Here is a 23,080-nt window from a genome sequence, read left to right as displayed (position 1 = left end):
GGGCACAAGGCAGGAACCAATCCAGGGCAGGGTGCCAACCCACCGCAGGACACACACAAACACACCCACACACCAAGCACACACTAGGGCCAATTTGGAATCGCCAATCCACCTAACCTGCATGTCTTTGGACTGTGGGAGGAAACCGGAGCACCCGGAGGAAACCCACGCAGACACGGGGAGAACATGCAAACTCCATGCAGGGAGGACCCAGGAAGCGAACCCAGGTCCCCAGGTCTCCCAACTGCGAGGCAGCAGTGCCACCCACTGCGCCACCGTGCTGCCCATATATTACTATATTTGTGTAAAATAGTTTGAACGTTAAAACTGATTAATTGAGTAATTGCATGTTTTTGATACTAACTAGGTAGAGGTGTAAGAGGTGAATAGAGTAGGGCAGTGGTTCCCTACCTTTTTTTGGCCATGCCCCACCTAAGCCTCTCTAAAATCATGATGTCCCCCACTGTAACATATGCATTATTCTTATTATTACCTATTCAAAAAGTGAACTCCTATTCATGTGGAGGAAGCCCATAATGTCATTAATTTGGTCTAAACAAGCTTCCAAAGAACAAGGAAACAAAAGAGGGAAAGAATAGTTGAAGTACTGACAAAGAAATCACTAAGAAATTGTTAAAAAAAAAATATAATATGAAGTAATATAAAAATACAGAAACTACAGTTTTGAAAACATATAATAAGAGGCGTGATATTCATAAATATAAAATAACTTTAATGACAGCTTTTTCTGTAATATTTTGATCATTTTATATTTTTGTTATATTGTAAAATTTTATAATCATTGTTACAATTCATATTATTTTAATGGTAAAAACGATTTTTAAGTAGAAAAACCCAAGCCAGATGTAAAATAATAAATTAAAGGGTTCTTCACCATCCCTTCTATGTTTACATAAATATATAAATGTCTCTGTAAAAAATAAAAATAAAAATTATTTGTTTATTTTTTTCTATTATTTTTAACAGAGAATTTCCATTTTTTCATTTTATAAATTGTTTAACGTACCTAAATTCTCGAATTGCCCCCCTAAAAAATCAAATTGCCCCCAGTGGGGTGTGCGCCCCATGTTGGGAATCACCAGAGTAGAGCATTAGTGTTTTGCTGTGGTGTCAGTAAATGTGTTTAGATTGTTTATTCGTTGTACTATCAAGTCTAAAGAAAAGTAAAAAGGAAAGAAGGATTAAAATAAAGTGTTGAGAACTAGTTATACTAAGTATATCCAACACCATCATTAAATGCCAAGGGAGACAAAGGGGCGCTATATGTAGAAATTATTTTGGACACTTTGAATTATTTTGTTATGTATTTGAGAGGTGTCTGTACACTCATCTCGCTTTAAGGAAATACGAAGCAGTGTCATTGCTGAAAAGAATGGAACTCTAAGTGAAGCAGAACGTGATCTGAATGCTGAATGACTCTCCCACCAATTCATCATCTCCTGGATACCCATGTTAGGTTTAATGGAGACTCTAAACTCTCCAAGAGTGAGCATGTGATGAGTTGGAGAGGTGAGGACTCTCCGCACAGCTGAACTGGATAATCAGGTTAAACACCAGAGCGACGGGTGAACTGATAAATGTGCACGTCGAATGAGCTGTTGCTCGTTGTGGCTCACCAAGAATCATCAAATCAAGAAGGTTCATTTTGCATCTACTTATGTTACTAGATGGATGGTGTCATAATTGAGGGAATGCTGAAGGCAAATGATAAGCTTGGAATTTGTAAAATTGTCATTAAATGGACCAAGTAGGACTTGTTGTCTTATGCCCTCCTCATCACTAACATTTTTTTTTAGCTTGCCAGTTATTAGCTTACTTTAATGATAATGTTAACAGACTGATATTGTTAGGCTTCATTTATGTTACTCTGTTTGCAATGACTTTATTTTACTGCATATATTGGAAGAAATCTGCGTCTTTATGTGTATTCATTATGTAATTTGTAAAGACTGTAATTGCTTTTTACCTGAGCAGCTTGTTACACCTCTGTGAGCCGGCACTCACACAGGGGCATTACAGTATACAAAAATAAACCAAACTAAATAGAATTAAGACTTTTATTTCTTTTATCATTTCTCACATGATGTTATTACAGCACCATTTTGAATTCTTTCTCATGATAGCAGCCATGTTGTTTTTAGTTGCCGCTTCAATGCTAAGCACATGTTGGCATTATTGCACCGGTCTGTTTAAGTTGGTGAGTCCAAGCTCTGGGATAAACGAAGGCATTGACACGGTGCTTCATGATGATTTGCTTTAGTTAGGGACTGGATTGTTTTAACGACAATTAACACCTTTTTTCTCACCAATGTTTAACTTTGGTTTTTGAACTCCATCTCGGCTTTGATGATCGATCTTTTGGTCTTTTTGCCTTTGAAACTCTGCATGTTTTAATGACTACTCTTTTATGTGTCCCATAAACATTTTCATCTAATGGCCCTTGCCAAAATTAAATGCTTTGGCTTTCTTTTCCAGCTCTAAAGAAAAGAATGGATTGTCACGACTGAGCAGAGGTTGACACAAACAAGCCTTTAAAATTCATCTGCCAAAATAACAGGGCAAAACGAACAAAAAGAGTTAAAGACTGCCTTGAGAAAGAAATTGCTCTTGAAACTAAACAAACAGTAGTGGCAATTAACCAAGTTCAGACAATAACCGAGCACATGGCTTCCTCCTAAATAAAATAACTGCTGTGAAACTACACACACATGTGCATATAGGACGTGTGGCATCACATCAGGAAAAATTAAATGATGTCACTGTTCTACAATGGCAAAAGGGCAAAAAAACTGTAAATCTTCTATATAATCAAACACTAATGTATGTGTGTGTCCAGTCCCTCTGAGCAATCTGATTGGCTAGTTTGGCTTTGGTCTGATTGGTTAGTTTCACTTTGGTTTCTCAGTCAAATGTGGTCGACTCTTGAAGCGCCAGACAACAGAGTTTGACGACACACATGACGATACCAAGGAAAGGCATAGGAGGAACTCTGAGAGGCGCCTTCAGGGACGGAAAATGTTTGCTAGAATATCAACAGTGTTTTCACTGTGGGTAATGTTGGCGTGTCTAGCATTGGAGGTAGTCACTAAGCGGACAGGAGGGAAGCAAGGCACCTCGAAAAGGACAGAGTCTGAGAAGCAGGCTTTATGGGAATATGATCAAGCGATGAGCCACTGAGGTTGAGACACACAAGGGTACCAAAGAAAGTCAAGGGACGAATCCTAAGGGTACACATAAGGCAAGAGGTAGCAAATATTTTTAAATATATTCTATTTCCTGTTTTTGACAGGTAACATAGCTAGCATCAATTAAAAATAAACTTAGGAGAATAAGAAAACATTATGATCCCTGATTAAATCACAACTATCGCAGATGCACATTTCTCAGTACTCACAGATCGACTTTGCTCAGATGACATGCCATTTGCCGAACAGAGTTCATCCGGCTTTTACAGGAATTTAGCGAGAAAGACTCACTTCGTACCTCAAGTGTCTGAAGATATTACTGACCTACTTTCTTCAGCTTTCAAAGCATTTAGTGATTGACGTTGTTTTGTGCGGCAGACGGGAAATCTTTTTATCATCTACTTTTTGTTTGATTAAAACACCGGTGCCAGTCAAACAAAAAGAAATAAATATAAAGAAGAATTTCAAATGGGTTTAGTCACCAGCTCAGACAGCACACTCGGAGGAAAACGGCTGGCTTTCGTTTTAGTGAGCGCCCGAGAGAGACGTGGAACTTGTAAAAACTCACACGGGCGTTCAAGAGCAATTTGGTGAGGCTGGGTGCTTGTGAGGATTTCAAATGTGCAGAATATTCTCGAGAAAGAAGCGATTATAGAAAATGGACCTGACGGCACAGCTGGAATGAACCATAATGGCTTTGTGTCCACTGACCCACCCGCACCCCCCTCTCCCCCCACCTCGCCTCCAGCTTACTCTGTCTCCTTTGGAAGCCACCATCTGGAGGAAAGCAACTCTGGTGTCCAGGTCTGAATATTCATGAAGTGAACATGTCATTTGCATTTTAAATACAAAAATGGCACAATAATCATTTTCTGTCCTGCATGAGCACTGCTGGGCAATTGCAACAAGCGCATTAAAACCCTTACGTCCAAAGAGATGTCAATTACCCACAAGTGGCCCTGCATTATGCCGTCTCTCTGGCACCTGCTTCGGCTGACTGCTCTTCGTGCTTTTAATATTTTTTTTTCTCTACAGCACATCTCACTACAGCCCCCCCTACAACTCCCCCGCCCACAACTACCAGCTCCATATTGCAAATCCTGCTCTCCAAATGACAGTTTTCCTCCAAAATCAATGAGGTGAAGGTAAGCTTTGAACTTTTACAAAGCTGTTGGGCCTTTGGGGGGTTTGTTTCGGACTCCTTTTGCTAATAAGTTAGATGAAGGGACTCCACCATTCTTGTCTTGACACCAAAAGCATATGAAAGGAGGGGTAACAACTTAGAAAGGGGTACATGAGACTGTGATGGCCACGGGAACGGGTGAAGCCTGTCACTGGTGACCTGGGATGACAAGCAGGACAGGCGGAGGTCTGTTCGATTGATTAGTGGGCCTTTGGGCCTGTGTTCTTCTCAGCATCTTCCCTCAGGTTATGGAATGCATAAAAATCACAAAAGCTGTCATCATAATGACACAAATTCAATACATTGACATTTCCTCTGAGATATGATCTGCTCATACAGACTACTGAAGTGGGCTTTCTTCATCTCCAGCTTCCATTTGAATGTATTCAGCAGCACCAGGAGGTCTTCAAGAACTGCATCCTCAGGGGAAGGAACAATATGGGGGGTGGCAATGCTTCCTCAGCTCATTTAACAAAAGGAATCCTCTGACCACCTGACTGGGGGGTGGGGCTTATCTTTGTAAAATCTGGCAGGTGGACAACAGGGGACCAGCAGGAGGAGGGCACCGCATTGCATTCTATAGGTTGCCTTTTCATATGGAGGGCAATTGTATGATACTAATACTGAAGGAATAGTAGACACAGAGGAAGTAGCAAAAGCAATTCAAGAAGATTTGGACAAGCTTCAGAACTGGGCGAACATCTGGAAAATGCAGTTTAATGTAATGAAAAGTGCCAAGTGTTACACGTGGGCAAAAGGAACGTCAATAATAAACACAAGATGGGAAACACGATACACTGTCCTACAGGAAGCAACATCTGAAAAAGCTTTTGGGGTTTATGTTGACACATGTGCATCATTTAAGGAATGTGCAGAAGGTGAAGAAAACATTAGGTTATATTGTAAAAACTATTGAATATAAATAAAGAGACATTATGCTCAGAGCATACAAGGCACTAATGAGACTGTATCTGGAGAGCACAGCTCTAGTCAACATGCTACAAGAATGACATCAAAGGAGTGCAACCAGGTGCCTCCGAGGACTTGAGGATATGTCACACTGTGAAAGACTAGGAGAATTAAACCTGTTTAGTCTCAAGTAGGGGAGACTGTGACGGGGTTAATTAAAATCCTCAAAGACATTGATAAAGTAGATCCAGCAGAATTCTTTCAACTAAACGGGGAATCAAGTGGTCAAGTAGTCAAGTAAAGGAAATTAAGGGGAATTGAATTTAGGACTGAAGCCAAATGTCATTGAGCAAGTGTCGGGGGGCTCTTCATAAAAAGGCTCTTTGCCATGATGGGCCCCTGGGCTCCTGCTTCAAGTTAGTTTGAAAAGCACAATATAAATGTAATTAATCAATTCTTAAGTAACCTCAGACACTTGATTCACTCATTTATTTTCTAACTCAGTCATCCAATCATCTGACAGGGATGTCCATAGCCATCCCGGCATGACATGGTGCAAGGGAGGTCCCATCCCTCGATGGGGTGCCAGTCTACCTCAGAACACCCTCACACATACACCCTACAATGTGCCAGTTTAGAGCTGTCACTTAATCTTAACTACACGTCTTTGGGGGTCCCCACACATGCAAACTCAGCACAGACAGCACCTCAGCTCGTACCCGGACTCAGAACTCTGGAGCTCTGTGACAGCAGCCTTAATCAATGTGTCACCATACAGCTAATAGCAAGTGAGACACAAGCAAAGGCACATACGTAGAAGTCCCTGGAATTCACTCCGAGAAATCCCCTTCTGCTGCTTGTTCTCCCAAAGACAGGAGGGACAGACCTCAAACTCAAGGTCTTGAGATTGCACAACAATCTATAGAGCCAGTGTTGCTAAAGGAGAACTCCCTTTATTAGAATGGCTTCTACATATGCACCAAGACACACAGTTATGCCAGAATATGTTGACAGAAACACAAAGCAAAATGCAAAAGGTGTACGTGTACATGTACAAGACAAGTGCTGTGTGTGCACATAAGAACCCATACACTGAAACGCAGAGGAACATACAGTACATCAAGCCAGTATGCAGTCATATGTATGGAAAGACATGAAGCAACATACACATGTGCAAGTGTGAATAGAAGCATACATGATTATTATGCATATGTATGCAAGAATATATACAAAGAGAAGATGAACAAGATGTCACTGGCTACCCAGGAGCAGATGAGGTTTAAAAGCGACACAGACTGAAATGAGGATCTGACAAAATCCATTTAAAGAAAAGCAACCCACGCCAGTTAATGGAAAGCTATTTTATCAGTCAGCATGGGTAGACAGATGTTGGCAATGGGCATTAAGCTCTGTGTTTGCAAACTTCAGCATGAGGGGGGAATGCATATAACAAGATGTCATGGTGGATTGGGACCATGCCAATAGGATTTGTCTCGCCTTACAGTAGGCAATAGAAAACCTCACGTTGAACAAATGGGAACCTGTGCCTGTTATGAGAACAGGAACACACATCTTTTTTAAAAACGGTTCTTTTGTTCAGGGGTGCAATGGTTCCTGAGCCCACCAGAGGGCACTCTGACCACATCAGTTTGTGTGGTGCCCCTTAACCAGAGAGATGATGTTGAGAAAGGTGCAAGATATGACCACCAGTTTACAGTCTCACTGCCTGCCAGATTTAGTTGGACTCAAGTCAGTAGGTGTGTAGGACCACAGGCTTAAGAGGGAGGGTAAAGTGCAGCTGTGGATGTGCCAGGACAGACAGGGACATGAAAGGAGGTGTGGGTTGGTTGTCTGAGGTGGGCACCAGTTAAGCAGGGAAAGAAAATTTGTTTAGCTATACATAATAAATATACATATTTTCCAATGACAGATTGAGGAGATCGTTCCTCTCCCAAACTATGCGACTCTTCAATTCCACCCGGGGGGGCGGAGTGGTGGCTCTGAGGCTAAGGATCTGCGCTGGTATCCCGAAGTTTGCCGGTTCGAATCCCCGTCAGTGCCAAAAGAGATCCTACTCTGCTGGGCCCTTGAGCAAGGCCCTTAACCTGTAATTGCTCCAGGGGGCGCTGTACAATGGCTGACCCTGCGCTCTGACCCCAAGGGGTATGCGAAAAAAACTAACAAACACTGTTGTAAGTCGCTCTGGATAAGAGCGTCTGCTAAATGATGTAAATGTAAACGTTAACATTTAACATTATACAAAGTTATTATCAATCTTTAATTTAATATTACTTATTGTATCAGTATGCTGCTGCTGGAGAATGTGAATTTCCCATTGGGATTAATAAAGTATCTATCTATCTATCTATCTATCTATCTATCTATCTATCTATCTATCTATCTATCTATCTATCTATCTATCTATCTATCTATCTATCTATCTATCTATCTATCTATCTATCTATCTATCTATCTATAAGGTGGATCTACCTTGTCCTTTATGTTTCTGTAATACTTTGTGTTTACACCCTCTAATCATCCTTCCTTTTAGTCTAATAAAACCATGAACTCATTTTTGTATGCATTGAATTTACTGACTGGGATCAATGGCTCCTTGCCAACAGATGGACATCCCACTGCAATGGCTGGGTAGGACAACAAAATGGAAAGACAGGGGGAGAGCGCCTATTAGAAATGTATACTCCCACAATGTGCTAGGAGACAGCTTACCTTTGGTGGATCACCCATGTGCACACCAGCAAGGCAATGAGGAAGCTGTATTCTCATTAGACAGCCCTGCTGGATACTGTGGGTGCCACCAGAGGAGCTGCTGAGACTGGATGCCCAGCAGAGTCTAGATGCAGACCTCCATAGTGCCGCTCCATTGAGGGGCAAATCAAATTGTTAAGATGTTAAGTGGCCTTTGCATTACATGTCAGTGATGTAACAGTACAGTAGCTCGCGTTTCATTATAATTAATCATCCTGGGTTGTGGGAGGGTTATCTGACTCATGAATAATAATGATCATTGAGTGGGTGTGTCTTGTAGTGGGTGTGTCATATAATTGAACTGTCTGTTATGTAGCAAGTCTGTCACACAGTGCTATGGGGTTTATGGTGTGAAAATCATGAGGCATAGACATGAAATCCAACTGGCTGTAGCTCTGGTGGTCTGGTGGTCTGCTGCTACACCCTTCTTCCTGAGTGTTATGTTTCAGCCAGGATTCCTCCCTTTGGGACTGAAATCCTTGATTTATTTCCTTTTTGTTAATTTTTGAATTATTAATTTATGTTAATTTTTCTTTTGTTTATTGCCTACATTGGTTACTATGCCTTGGTTATGTTCCATGTGTTTTATGAGTGGTCCCCAAGAGGTAGGAACACTAGCCAATCACTGCCAGGAACTGCCCTCTGCCCTATAAATCCACATTTCCTGGTAGTTATTTGGAGCTTGGTGAGCCTATCTTTGTACTGTTCGGTGCTTGGCGATTCTTTGGATTTTTGACCTTACTGCTCTGTTTTTGAGCATTCTTTGAATATCTGTATTGGGACTTTGTTTGCTTTTGGAATTGCCTTTACAGGCATTGTGTGCCTTTTGTGCTCTTTGGAGCTTCAAAGTATTATGACTGAGCATTTTTGTTAACAATAAATCTTATATTTTATAAAGACTCTGTGTTTCCTATATTACTAGCTGGGGTTTGGTGGTGATATCCCCCTCTAGTGGGAATTTTTGGGACTACAAACTTTGTTATTCCAAGTTCATGACATGGAGAAGGTTCCATCTGACCTGAAAGTGGTTCCTCTGTGTAATGTCATGGTGCCTGAAGAACTTGGGCCTGACATATAAAAGGGTCCACCTTGCCTCACTCAAGTTTGGGGAAAAGGAGGACAAAACTCACCTGGACAGATATGGAGGAAGGACAATCAAAAGAAGGAATTGAGCATTGGGTGTTAGGTTGTTGGAAGAAAACCAATAACATTACTGTTTTAAATTAAAAGGACTATTTCTACCGGGACTGGCATGTCTGTAGTTGTGACAAGGGTTTGGGAGTTCAAGATGGCCCACAGTGGCCACAAAATGCATACCCAAACATCCACACATACACATATGCATGCATAGACATATATAAATAAATAGAAGCACATACATGTAATACAAGCATCTATACATATAGATATAAAGTCAAAAACTCACAAACACAGGCTGAAATCCCCTAACATTTAATTTTATATAATGTAGCACACAACCACCTCACTGATGCGTACAGCTATGGATGTAATAATAATTATAATCATAATTGTTTACATTTATATAATGCTTTACTAACCTATTCAAAGTTGTTTACACAGTGAGTGGGGAGCCACTTCAACCACCATCAACTTGCAGCATCCACCTGGATGATGGGACAGCAGCCATTTTGAGTCAGTAAGTTCACCACACATTAGCTGTTAGGTGCTAAGGGGTGAAAGAGATAGCCAATCAGAGAAAGAGGATGTTTAGAGTTGGAGAATGATCAGATCATGGAGGGCAATTTAGCCAGGATATTGTGATATGCCCGACTCTTTATGAAGAATTGACAGGGATCATTTATGACCTCAGTTTTGTACTTCAGGTCATTAGTTTTTCATCTCTTCCAAAGGATAGCACCATTTTTACAGCATAGTGCCACCTTTACTGCATGGGGCACTGGGATACACACAAAGTAAGAACCCCAGGTGGCCTCACCAACACCTCTTCTGAGTGGTTGGGTCTAATGGACAAACCTGAGTGTGTGTTTGTCCAGAATGACCAATCCACATCGCTAATCTTACCTCTTGCACATTTTATGTACATTCCCCTTTTGTTTCTTTGTGAATTTTCTTATTTAGTGACTGCACCTGCACTTTAATAAGGAAGCACCCCTAGGATAACTTTTTGGGACTTGACACGAGTATGCAAATTTTCCCTCCATGATTGGTCTAGTCACTAAAATTTTGATTTGGAGACAAGATTTTCCACTCTGGGGAATTTATTTAGTGACCATACGTACATTTTATTCTACATTAGGTAGAGCCTGGTAACCCAACTAGCATATACTTAAAAACACACTGTGACCTGTAGGGGGCATTACAGCACCCTAAACCCCAGATGAAACCTCACTGACACAAGTGTCGGGTTCAAGTAAAGATTTAGTTATTCACAAAGATCTCTCACAGGTTTGTCCAAAGGTTGTACAAGCACAATTATGAGCAAAAGCCTTCTTCCTTCTCTCTGTCTCTTCCCTTCCCTTTCCTCCACTTGTCCTCAGTAAGCTTCATCCTCATCCACCCGACCACCACATCTGACTTCTCGACTTCTCGGCTTCTATTATACTGAACCCAGAAGTGCTTTCAGGTCACTTCCAGGTTATCTCCCTAAAATGAGGAAACCGCCTCCCCACAGTTCCCCCTGGCGGCTCCCAGGAGACACAGCTGGGTTGCCCATTGGAATTGGGAGACTCACCTATCGCCGGGGGAGTACATGGTCTCGGGAGATGGTCCTCTTCCACACTTCCATTACTAACGGACGGTTCCTTACCTGGCTGGGATGCCAGCCAACCCCTGTCTTCTATGACAACACATATGCTCTTAAAAATACTGGCTCTTTAATTGTACTTTACTGGGTTGTGTGGTTTCTTGTAGCTCCATTGCTTGACAAAAAAACTATTTCAAATGGCAAGAATTATTTAAATATGAAAATGAATTTTTGGATTTTGAAAAGGTTCCTGATTCGTGGAGAAAACAGAAACGTTGAATGACTAGTAGGCCACCTAGCAGGTCATTAACAGATCAAGAAAACCTGAACTAAGCTTGGGTGGTTGTTTGCGTTAAAAGTCCTTTTAAAATCAGGAAGCCATTGGGATTTCACAAATCTCTTCATGGTTATTTATGGTGAGTGTTACAGACCTAAATAAATAAATGTTCTTTCGAGAAGCTTCATGTGGATGGTTCTTTTGGGAACCAAAAATGGCTCCCCTATGGCATTTCTCTGAAGGACCACTTTGGCAGTTTTATTTTTAAGCGTGCATGCAGATCAGTGTACATACAGACACATTTTGGGATTATTTAAACTACATCAAGTAGACAGTTACTTATTTAGACAAAAGCTCCTAGACAAGCAAACAATACATAAAGATAAAAACACAGAAATACATAAAATATTCACAAATAAGGGCATATGAAGAAACAGGTATATGTGCTCATGCTCAGAAATATGAATACATATTCATAAATATGGACATGCTCATGACGTTAGTATACACACACACAAGAAAGCGGACAAAGGCACCACAAACACAAGCACATACATAAACACAAATGTACATGAAGGCTCCATGACAAGTTCTGGCTCACAGCAGTGAACCACATTCACACACACACACACACACACACACACCTCACAGCAGTGCATTTTAAAGGATTTCTCTGGAATGAGGCAATAAATTTTGCTCACACAGAGGCAGGGAGACTTCGAGGTGCACGGCAGATGTGCAAGCATTCTTTATTCTGAGCAGGAGGGTCTTGTGTGAATCAAGGTGGGGGGTTCTCATCTCTCTCCCTCCTGCAGGAGAATTTACTGGTGTAAATAATATTGGCTTGGAATAAATTAGCAGCTCTCATGGCTTCAGCAGAAGTGCGAAAGTATAAAAGTGAGGCGCGTGTGAGAGTCTCTCAGCGTGATCTGCGTCTGTCTGTCTGCGCCCAGTAGGGGGGCCACAAGCGCGTGCAGATTTATGTAGCCCTGTATGTAAATCACCTGGAATGTTCTGGATAAGTGTGTGCAGATCACTGACTGGCGTGGGCTTGGAAAATACTGAGCAGAAATGGTGGGCTTGGAGGCGGCTAGTGAACCCCTCCTGTTTAAAGAGGCATGTAGAGAATGTGAGTGTAGAGTCAAGAAACATGTAAAGGATTTACTCCATGTCACCATATGAAATGATCCATAAGAATCCTCGTAAGTGTACGGTGGCCACCTGACACTCCAGCATGCCCCCTGAGGACCATGCTGCAGTGAAAGAGACGAGAAGTAAAGATATGTGAGTGTTAATTTGGTAAGACCACAGGCTGGATTCCTCCCAAAAGGCAGCAGACAGCATTATTTTATAGAAGAAAATAACAACATTTTGCAATTTAGGGTGCTAAGAACTGCCAGGCATTGATTCAAAAGGCAACATGCAAGAGATACCAAGGGAAGGAAACGAGGTGACTATCGAGGCTGGATCACATCTGTTTATCTCAGTGCCGGATGATTCTATCAAGTTCTGTGCCAGAATGAAATCCCACTGAGTCACCACTGCAAGTACTTCAAGCAAAGGATTGGCGTGACTAGGAATCATGGAGCAGTGGAAATGGGAACGGCAGTTACAGTTTAGTCAGGAAGATGCAGAAAGGATACCAACACCGGTGTAGACATGGAAAGGAGTTAGTCACTAGGACACAGAGACGATATGGAAGAAAAGGGACACAGAGCCATGGAGAAGTGCGAAAGGCAACCAGTGAAGACAGCAGCAAGCATTAATGATGAAGAATAAAGAGGAGTAAAGAGGTAACTGAAGGAGCTTGATGTCCAGCTATAATAATTTCTGTTCTAAGAATGGGGTTACTATCATGAGTTTTTGACTGAGCCAGTCAATCCATTAGGTGACATAGGTGGCCACCTAAGGTACCTTCATCTGAGGGGAGCCATTTATGAAAGTTAAGGGGTGCACGCTCCTGACGCTGAGACGGTCCCCCAGCGTTGTCAAACTCTGATGATACCTGCTGGGTGCCGTTTATGAAAGTAAAGGTGTACTTGTTCCATACACCAAGGGACATGGACTCCTTGAAGTCACACTGGTACAGCACTCTGACAGCAGCTGGTTAGTTAGTCCTCAGCACCCAGACTCACATTGACATCACAGAGCAAGAGGTCATCCTCACACAAAGGGGCGCTGTTTATACTACTGAAGGGGTACACATACCGAACACAAAGAGGGGAATCAGGTCGTTGAAGTTTATTAATACTGAATACCCGCTATGGACAATGAGGGGTGACATCTGTCTAACCCACCTAAGGCTCCAAGTGGGCTTCAACCTTCATTGGGTTTTGAAACATCACAGAGGTTTAGGAAAGTGAACAAAATGATTACATCACAAATCACAGCAACCATGAAGTGGTGACATGTAGCAGGTTGATTAGCTCAAGCAAGTAAGAACTGTGCTGTGCTCTGCCTGTGTGACAATAATGACCTCATACACAAATAATAACCCCAAAATCTGGGGGGGAACTGGCAAATCCAGGTGAACCTGGAAAATGGCTGTTCATCCGTCTGAGAGAAAGAGAAAGATGTGAAAGACAGTTCGATGCTGGGAAGTGGGAAAAGTAAAGATGGGAAAAGGGACACAGTGATAAGTTCAAATATGAAAGCAAACTGTGCTGTGGTGAAAAATAGATGGGGGGTAGTAGAGACCAGTAGAGGTGTGAATGGGAAGGGGAGAGCGGTAAACTGGTGAGTGGGAATCAGACCCTGGCATGAGAGTAAGGAAGGGAGAGATGTAAAAGTGAAATTGTGAAAAATGAGCAAAGATATGTATATTAAGGAGATAGAAGTAAAGACAGGAATAGAAATTAGAAAACAAAAAAGAGAGAAAGAAAATATAAAGTGGAAATTGAGACCAGTAAAGAAAAGATGGAATGGAAAGAGCAGCAGTGATCTGGAAATAAACACAACACACATCGCTGTCAAACCCTCTCGATCCAATTCAGGCTTATGAAGGACGGTGGGGAGTCTCTCCCAGCAGGAAAGAGTACTGGGCATTGGAGGGCACGTCTGAGCTCAAACAGCGCCAATGGATATGTGAGATAAAACTGGAGTATCTGGAGGACAACAGATACTGTACAAACAAGGGACTGGCTTAGGAACTGAATCAAGGACAGAGGGCCCCTGATGTAGCAACACTAAACTCTGCACCATCTATCATTAAAAATGTGAATGTAAAATAGAAAACAGGAAAAAAATGTTATAGAAAGCAGAGAGCAGTAACAATGAGAAGTTGAAGATTCATTCAAATATAAATTGGAATTGACGGCATTAGAGAATGGAAATAATAAAGAGAGACCAGTAAGGATGTGAATGAGAAGGAGAGAGAAGTAGAAACTAAACTGGATGCAGAGACCAGTGGAAATGACAATGGGAATCAGAGAAGAGTGGAACGTGGAAATGGGCTGGAGAGCAGTAAGGACTTCAGTGGAAGCTTAAGACCATTTTGGACTGTTTGGAAAGTAACGGATTGTGTTAGAGAACGGAAATCAAAAGCAGAAACCAGAAGAAACATGAATTGGAAGGAGATAACAGCGGAAAATGAAAATAGGAAGTAGAGAGCATTAGAACTGTGAGTGAACAGGAGACCATTGAAGACTAGCAGGGACAGGAAGAAATGTATGAATCAATGAAAAATAAAGTAGGAATTGTAAATGTAAATGGGAATTAGAGAAATGTAGAGAGAAGAAATGGGAAGGAGAGATCAGTATAGATGTCAGCGTGAGTTAGTCACCAGCAGAGATAGTGATGGAGATAACTCAAAAGTGAACATGATAATAATAATAATACATTTTATTGATATAGTGCCTTTCCTGTGCCCATAATGATGAAAAAAGTAAAAAAAACAATGGATATTGTACACCATTTAAGATCCATGCATTAATCCATATATTGAGAAGGAGAGCAAATAAGAGAAATGGAATGCAAAGATCCTGAATGCAAAGGCAAGTTATTAACTAGTACAGGTTATGTGTGGAAATAGAGACCAGCAGAAGTATAAACAGAAGAGATGTGGATGGTGCAAATGTGAACATAAATTAGAGAGCGGTAAACTCACAAATGGAAAAGAAGGCTGGAAATGATGGGAATGGAAGTTAAAGGCCATTAGAATTGTGAATGTTTATTAGAAATTGATAGAAATGCATATGAGAGTCACCGACTGCTAAAGACAAAGTAAATGAAAACAAAGCTAATAAGGCAATGAATGTGATTTCAACACCAGGAGAACATCAGGCCAACCCAGTTATGTCTTTTCTGGTTTCAGGTTCAGTTCTCTAAATTATGGGCTAGTGGCACAGTGCGCATAGACACAGGCCTGTGAATAAACTGTTTAGGGGTTGCTGCCAAACTGCCAAATGTCTGACCGGTCATTTTGCTCTGACTTTGATAAATGTCAGCACAGCCTCAATGAAACCTCCACTGCGGGTTACACAGAACTTTTCAAACAATGCATTTCTGGCTGAGCTGCACAGTTCAGGAGCCCTGAAATTCCAAACTGCAACTGAGGGTCACTCTGGCACAGCGCCCTGACAGCAGCTGGTTAGAACTCTGCACCCCGACTTGCACTGACATCACAGAGCAAGAGGTCGCCCTCACTAAAAGCCATCAATGATGATGGTGGTGTGAGCAAATCACAGAGCTCAACAAAAGGGAGCTCTACAGAGCTATGTGTGGAGACCCAAGATGAAGATTTTAATACAGTAGATATCATGTATGGGAAAAATTGTTGGGCACAGGTGGACCTAGATCGCCAGAGATGGACATCTGTAGCTGCAGTATGCCACATATACACAGGCCAGAAACATCCTTCCTCACCAACAATTTCCCACCATCCACACCAAATCAAATCAGCTCAACTCAGATCAGATCAATTTATTCTTCTGGGATGAGAAGCTCAAAGAGCATGTGCATATCATAAACTATAATGCAAATTACTCAGCCACGCAACTTTTATGTGCATAAACAAAGAAAGAACATTACAAACAAAGTGAAACAGAATTGACTAATTATAGTGCTAACGTTATAACTGGGATCATGTCAGGCCGGGTTGAAGCTTGGGCGAAATGGAACACCAGGGCATTCAAGACACAATACACCAGAAAAATTCGAATTAAATTTTCGTTTTTTTTTATTCTTGATATATTTCCTGTTTATTGAAGCATTCAGGTATTTATTTATTTTATGCATATTTATACCTTGAAGTTGCCCATGAGACAGGCTTCACTGGATTAAAGCAAACTAAACTGCATATGAAGATGATGGACCTTGACCAACGAGGTGGACGCCTACACAAAGAAGAAAGGAGGACAGGTAACTCATTGGTGTCTAAGTATCTGTTTTAAAACTATCATGGATCAAGCTTAAGACCAGGAAAGACTTAAAAATAAGATGATAAGTCAGGCCTAACGGGCTATGGGACAAAAATGTAGTCGAGGTGGAAACCTTGACAGCCTGTAAAAAGAATCTGGGTAAGATATGGTGAGAACGTGACTATTAGTTAACCAAATGAGCTTCAAGTGCTCAATGTCTCTTCTTGTTTGTTAGACTTGTTATGTCCTGTGTCAGCACTCCTCCTGGTCCATTTTGTCACCGAAACACTGAAAGGTAGTCCTGAGCTCTTAAACGTCATGTAGGTAATGGGGGGGTGAGTGTGATTAAAAGTAAAGAATATTTGGATGTCAATCAAACCCTAATATTCAACACAGCAATGCACTCAATGGCACCATGGCCTGCTCTCAGCTGAAATGATGGCTTGGGAGCAGAGATGGATGTGCACAGTCAGCACTGGGGAGAGACATTCTCATAATAATGGAGGCAATTACAATTACTCATCACCAGAACTGACCGACTCTGACCCTTTTGTTCTGTGAAAAGGATTGTTGAGGATAAGGTGAATATCAGAGCCAAAGACATGGGGGTTGTGTGTGGTAGGATGTTCTCTTTGTCTGTGTCCCTTCTCTTTAAATGGTATTTTTGATTTGAATTGAACTTGAACTTTGATTTGAAGATGATCTTCATATTTGAATGTGGGAGATACGCTGCTAGATCCAGTTTTAAATACTTTTTTAATTTCTATATTATTCTGCCCCTTCCCATTTCAGCTTTACACCAGAGTGTCTGAGGCCTGGTCATGCTGTCAGGCCGTCTTCAGTTAGAAATCACTCAGCTCTTAAAGGTAGAAGCACATCTGTGCCCTTGTGGGCTCACATTGCATGTGACCCTTCCCAGGCACTCATTTCCACATGAACTTGAGGGTGCCAACTGATAATTCCGATGGAGAAGATTTTCTTTTGCTAATGCTCATATGTGACAATGCCAGTGCCCCATATGGAGCTGGGTAGCCAGCTGCAGCTGGGCGAGGATGTTCTGCCTGAGTGTGCTCTGAGATCATTTATGAAGATAGCCACCCCAGCCTCTGGAAAATATTCACTCCAGTGTACTATCACACCCTCACATGATGTGTTCTATGAACGCCAAGGGTGCTGCTGGCACAGACTCACACAAAAGGACTGTATTAGAACTTCACCTCCTGCCAAGCAAATATCAGATATGTATTGGTGGAAAACAGGGTGATAAACACAAAGAGATTCAAGTGAGCAAACGAGAGCAAAGGGGGGAGACAGGTGTCCAAGTGACAGTTTTATCAGATTGGGGCTCTACCTGCCAGGACAAAACTACATTGCATCCTGCTCAATGAATGTAACATGAGGGAAAGTACAGACCTCCTGGAGCAGCCAAATCGTTTGAACCAAAGGCAAACAGGTCCTGGGAAGGACAACCATAGTTAAGGACTTGGCACAGAGGCTTTTGAGACTGGACTGGAAGAGGGTGCTGTCTCACCATGAAGCCAAGATGTGACCACCAAGCCTCTGAAAAGCTGGCTGAGCAGGTCTGTTGTGTAGATTTTGCTTCTGGATGGTGGCACACAAGACATGCAACGCTGGATTACGCTTGACTACAAAGATGAATATGGGGTGAGTGGACCTAGACCCACAAGGGGGGCAGCTGTGCAAAGAAGGTGGGATGACGGGAAGTTTAAATGTGAGTTTGGTTCTTCAAAGTATGCCAGGGTGAGAGTTCCATTTATGCCACATTGAAGAGTGTAAATGTATGGCACAGACTGTGCTACACCTGGACAGCGTGCTGGTGATTATAAAGTGCCATCTTTGGCTGTGTCTCTACCACAGTACCCATGCTGCAGTGTTCCTGTTTCACCTCCTTGTCTTCAGCATCCTGAATGTTTTAGCAAAATGCAATTCATTGTTGTTAAGACAAAAATTAAAATCGATGTAACTTCTTCAAAGCCATCTAAGGCCCTTCCCTATATTGCCATCCTCCAAAAGCATTCCTACATAGGAAACCAAAACTACACAGTCTTTAAACCTGGGGCACATGGAGTCCTCTTTTCTTACTACATAGGGAAACCATCTCAGTCACACAAGCCACCTGGTACTGGACAAACTGGCCACCCTGAAAAGGGCTTTGGCATCTATTCGCTATAAAGCCCTCATCAAGTCCCCTTTAATGTTTGCCAGCAAATCCGGTGACTTGTCTCCAATCCCAAATTCATTGAAACCAACAGAACCCCCTGCAGTGCTGGCAAAGAAATTTTAACAAGTTTCTGTCTGCACATTTCATTTATTTCACCAGGAGCTTCACCATGCCAGCTGCCCACTGACTTTGATAAGCTTGTTGTCCAAAGTGCCACCAAAAAATGAGATGGAGAGGAAAATCAACAGCAGGAAAAGGAAACAATGATTAAAAAAATGAATGAGGGGGAAGTGTAAGAATGAGATGAATGAAAAGAGATAAAAAGGAAAGGAAGAAATGGCACCAAAGTACCAGGGTGCTTTCCTGGCCCTCGCTCAGCCACTGTGCTCTAAGTTGTAGCTGGATGTTCTGCTGCGCCTGCCTCATTGCCCAGGTGTCCAGTCGACGTTGACTCCATTTAAACCAAAATGTAAGCATGGTTAGATTTTCTCTTTACAGAGTGAGCAGCGTAGAGATGCTCTCTAATTAGCTCTTCAGAACTTTCAGATGCATTATGCTCATTCATTGACATTTGCCCATTAGTAATTTTGCTCTGCAATGTTTACAGTTTCATTGAAAATGAAAACTACAGAAAGAGGTACGAGTGATTTCAACATCTTGACACTCTGCTATTGTTCTGAAAATAGATGACTGGCAAAAGAAAATAATTTACACGATAAATGATTTAAGCTATGAACATTTTTAAATCTGAAGCGATACAAAGAGACAGCAAGAGAGGAAAGAAAAACAAAAAGTGACAGAAAAAGAAAGATGTGTACAAAGAAACGGAGAATCTGACATACAAAGAAAGAGAAAGAGTCAAAGAGAGATTTGACAGCGACAGAGGGAGAGAAAGATGAGAAGAGAAGCTGGGATGCAAAGAAAAAGCTACAGAAGTAAAAAGAAATGAATGCAGGAAAAAAAACAAGGCGATCAAAAGACACAAATAGGGATTGAAAAAAATAAATATGCACAGATTAGACGCTGAGACAGACAGACAGACAGACAGACAGACAGATAGATAGATAGATAGATAGATAGATAGATAGATAGATAGATAGATAGATAGATAGATATACAATATCACACACAATACAATTATAATAAACCACCTGTCAAAATCAAGAAAGTAAGGAAAATGTATGCTTTATGAGTATTATGGCTTATTAATTTACTAATAAAATATACACATATTTCAAACTGAAAAGCAAAATCAAAGCATTGTACAGATGCAAATGCAATTAATATGTAGACTATATTATACACTATATATATCATATACTGTATATAGTATAATACAGAAGAGTTAAAAGTGAGCATTTCTGTACTTATATATCCTTATGTTGTATATACTGTATATGTTTCACAGTTAAAGAAATGTGTTTATGTATATGAAGATGTATACGTTTTAGGTATGCACATAATACTATACATTTTGTATATATAAGTGATTTAGATAGATAGATTAAAAATCAAGAAAGCAAGGAAAGTATTATGGCTTATAAATTTACTAATCATATTTCTCCAATGAAGCATGCACATGTTTCAAACTGAAAAGCAATATCAAAGTATTGCATATACAAACACAAACACTCTAAATAGCACATTATATACATTTTAATAATATAAACCACACACAAATAAATATGCTAACAAAAACACAGAGAATATGCAATTCATTTCATGTGCAGTATATAGTGTAATACAACAGAGAAAAAAGTGAGCATTTGTCTACTCATATATCCATATGTTGTATATGTTTTACGGTGAAAATAATGTTTTAGTGTGTACGTTTCTGAGAATAGGTACTTTTTAAATGTACACATAATGCTACAGATAGATAGATAGATAGATAGATAGATAGATAGATAGATAGATAGATAGATACTATATAAATATATTTGTAATAAACCATACAAAAAAAATGCACAAAAGAAAATAAATGAACGTAACTAAGTATACAAACACCACATCACATTTTACACCAACAAACACTATATTTTATGTTAGTACATACTATATATAGAACACACAAAATGGTATATGTTGTATATTTGTGAGTATACAGTTTTGTATACATTTCTACACAGTATATATATATGGATTTATGCTATATACTACTACAGTATTAGACAGTACGCACAAAATGCTGTATGTATTGTACATGTGGTGTATGTATCAACATTACAAAAACGTACTATTTAAAATGTATAGTTTTAAACATTTAACGTATTTGAGTGGATGTATGTAGAGCTACTGACACGTTATGCGCAGATACCACACACCCTATACAGTTTTACACAGCACACCTATCTTATATACGGGTGCCAACGAACGACAACACAGAGCCAGAAGAAGGAATTAAAGTACTGTATTCTTTAAGCTACCCGTATATTTTCTAACCCCCTTAACTCAGGCCAGTGTTGCTGGGGACCGGAGAATGGCTCCGACTGCATCAGTACAAGATAGGAACCATCCATGCACTGATGTTCCGTGCTGCCGCCCGCGAATTAAAATATACTGTATAAATGGTTACGTTAGAGCCCATTACACTCATTTGGTTAGAATACAGACATCCCGTCATTATTCGGTCTGTGTCGAAGCACACCGCGAGCGCACCTTTCCACTCACAGCTTCACACTCTGCGGATCAGTCTCTCTCTCTCTCTCTCTCTCTCTCTCTCTCTCTCTCTCACTCACACACACCCGCGACTTTTACCCCTATAGCAGTCGTCCGTAGGGGCAGTGAGACGACTGGTGCTACAGATAGCGGCTAATCGGCACAGCGCCAGCTGACTCGCTTTAAAGATGCACTAACTTTTATTGGTGCAAACAGAATGCGAAAACGTAGAACGAGACAAAAACACAATAGCGAAAGCAATTATCTAAAATGTAATTAGTTATAATTGATGACTATTTATAGTTGACATTTAGAAATTTTAATAAGAATATCTGCAAATGATCCACCCCGATGATACTCTACTAGTCTATCAAATGACTGCTCCCAGTATCTGCACTGGGAACCGATTCTGCTCAGTAATCAATGTAGAAATAATAGACGTTCCCGTTCTTACCTGGGCTGACACGGTGGCGGCATCTCTCGCTTTTGTTGTCTCCAGGAATGTAGAGCCCCTCAGTGTTTCTTTTCCAGCGCAGGTGACCGTCCTCAGCTGAAAAAGGGAAGGTACGGTACTTGCAGTCAGGGAATATCCAAAGAAAAATGGAGTAAGTAATCGAAATAAAAAATGATCTAACGAATTAAAAAAAAAAAGGTTCCGGAATGAGAGATCCTCCTCCCGAACGGGGAAGAGGAGCGCAGCGGCGACAAGAGCAGCAGCTCGGCGCTTAGAGACTGAAAACAAAAGGGCATAAAGGCAGCGAGAGAGAGGGATTGAGAGAAGGAGGAGGGGATGATAGAGAAAGGGAGGGTGGATAAGGAGAGAGTAAGAGAGGAGGGGGCGGGGAAGGGGAGAAAGAGACAGGGATGGAGGGATGAACAAGGAGAAGGGGGCTAGTGATAAGGGAGACTGTACATGGGGACGGTGAAGGAGAAACTGACACAAAGAATAAAGTGAAAAAAGGCATATAAAGAAGAGAAGGATGACCATTGGAATAAAGAATAATATTAGAAAGATGTGGACACGGGGGATGGGGGGAGGGGGGGGGGGGTGGGGGGGTATAGGTATCAGCGGTCAAGTTGAGATAGAAAGGGGAAATCCAAAGTGTCACAAATTATAAAAGCGGACTACGGGGAAAAAAGGGAAACAGAAGGGGTAAAGCTGTAATGGACAAACAAAAGACAAAATGAGACAGTGTGATAATGGGGTGCAGAAAAAGGCTTCCAGAATATCCACTACCCCGAGTCGCAAAGGTCCGGCAGCTCATTCATCTTAACTCTCGACTTAATAAATTCAACCTTTCATTAAACAGATGGCTTAATTCCACCCGGACGCGCAGGACTAAGCCTTGCGGTCTGCAGAAAGCGAATCGATTCGGTTGATCGTCCGATATTCATTCTTACGCTTTGTGGTAAAAAGCGATGACAGACTAGATGGCATAATGTATCACACGGGCATTGTGCTGCCATGCGCTTATCACACTCTGTGTTAATTCAAACCGATAAAACTCGTTTATATAAAATGATCAATCTGTAGGCAAAGAGGTGCAGAGTTTAAAGCTTCGGATATGGAGCACAGCAGAAAAGTAGTGTATAGCACGGTCCGGACGTGCTCCGGTCATGTCCGCTGCAAGTCAAAGACCGGCCTCAGAGCTCAACGGTGAACTGAAGACGTATTTAAGAGAGCGAATCTATCTATCTATCTATCTATCTATCTATCTATCTATCTATCTATCTATCTATCTATCTATCTATCATGCAAATAATTAACATCAGTATTATCATTCAATGAATTCTGGTACACTTCCGATTATGAG

The 23,080-nt window shown here is 41.2% G+C and overlaps 1 protein-coding gene across 1 annotated transcript in view; it reads right to left on the bottom strand.

Annotated features, from left to right (window-relative positions):
• The window catches only part of ncanb (neurocan b), a 166,016-nt gene extending 143,980 nt beyond the window's left edge, over positions 1-22,036 (bottom strand). The window contains 1 exon segment of the mRNA XM_051934684.1: positions 21,721-22,036. Within this exon segment, the coding sequence (XP_051790644.1) occupies positions 21,721-21,743 (23 nt within the window). The 5' untranslated portion in view covers positions 21,744-22,036.
• Positions 22,037-23,080: the final 1,044 nt, after the last annotated feature.

This window comes from Erpetoichthys calabaricus, chromosome 12, assembly GCF_900747795.2.
Source record: "Erpetoichthys calabaricus chromosome 12, fErpCal1.3, whole genome shotgun sequence".
Classification (NCBI taxonomy): domain Eukaryota; kingdom Metazoa; phylum Chordata; class Cladistia; order Polypteriformes; family Polypteridae; genus Erpetoichthys; species Erpetoichthys calabaricus.
The sequence above is the reverse complement of the archived record's forward strand: the minus strand, read 5'-3'. Positions and strand labels throughout refer to the sequence as shown.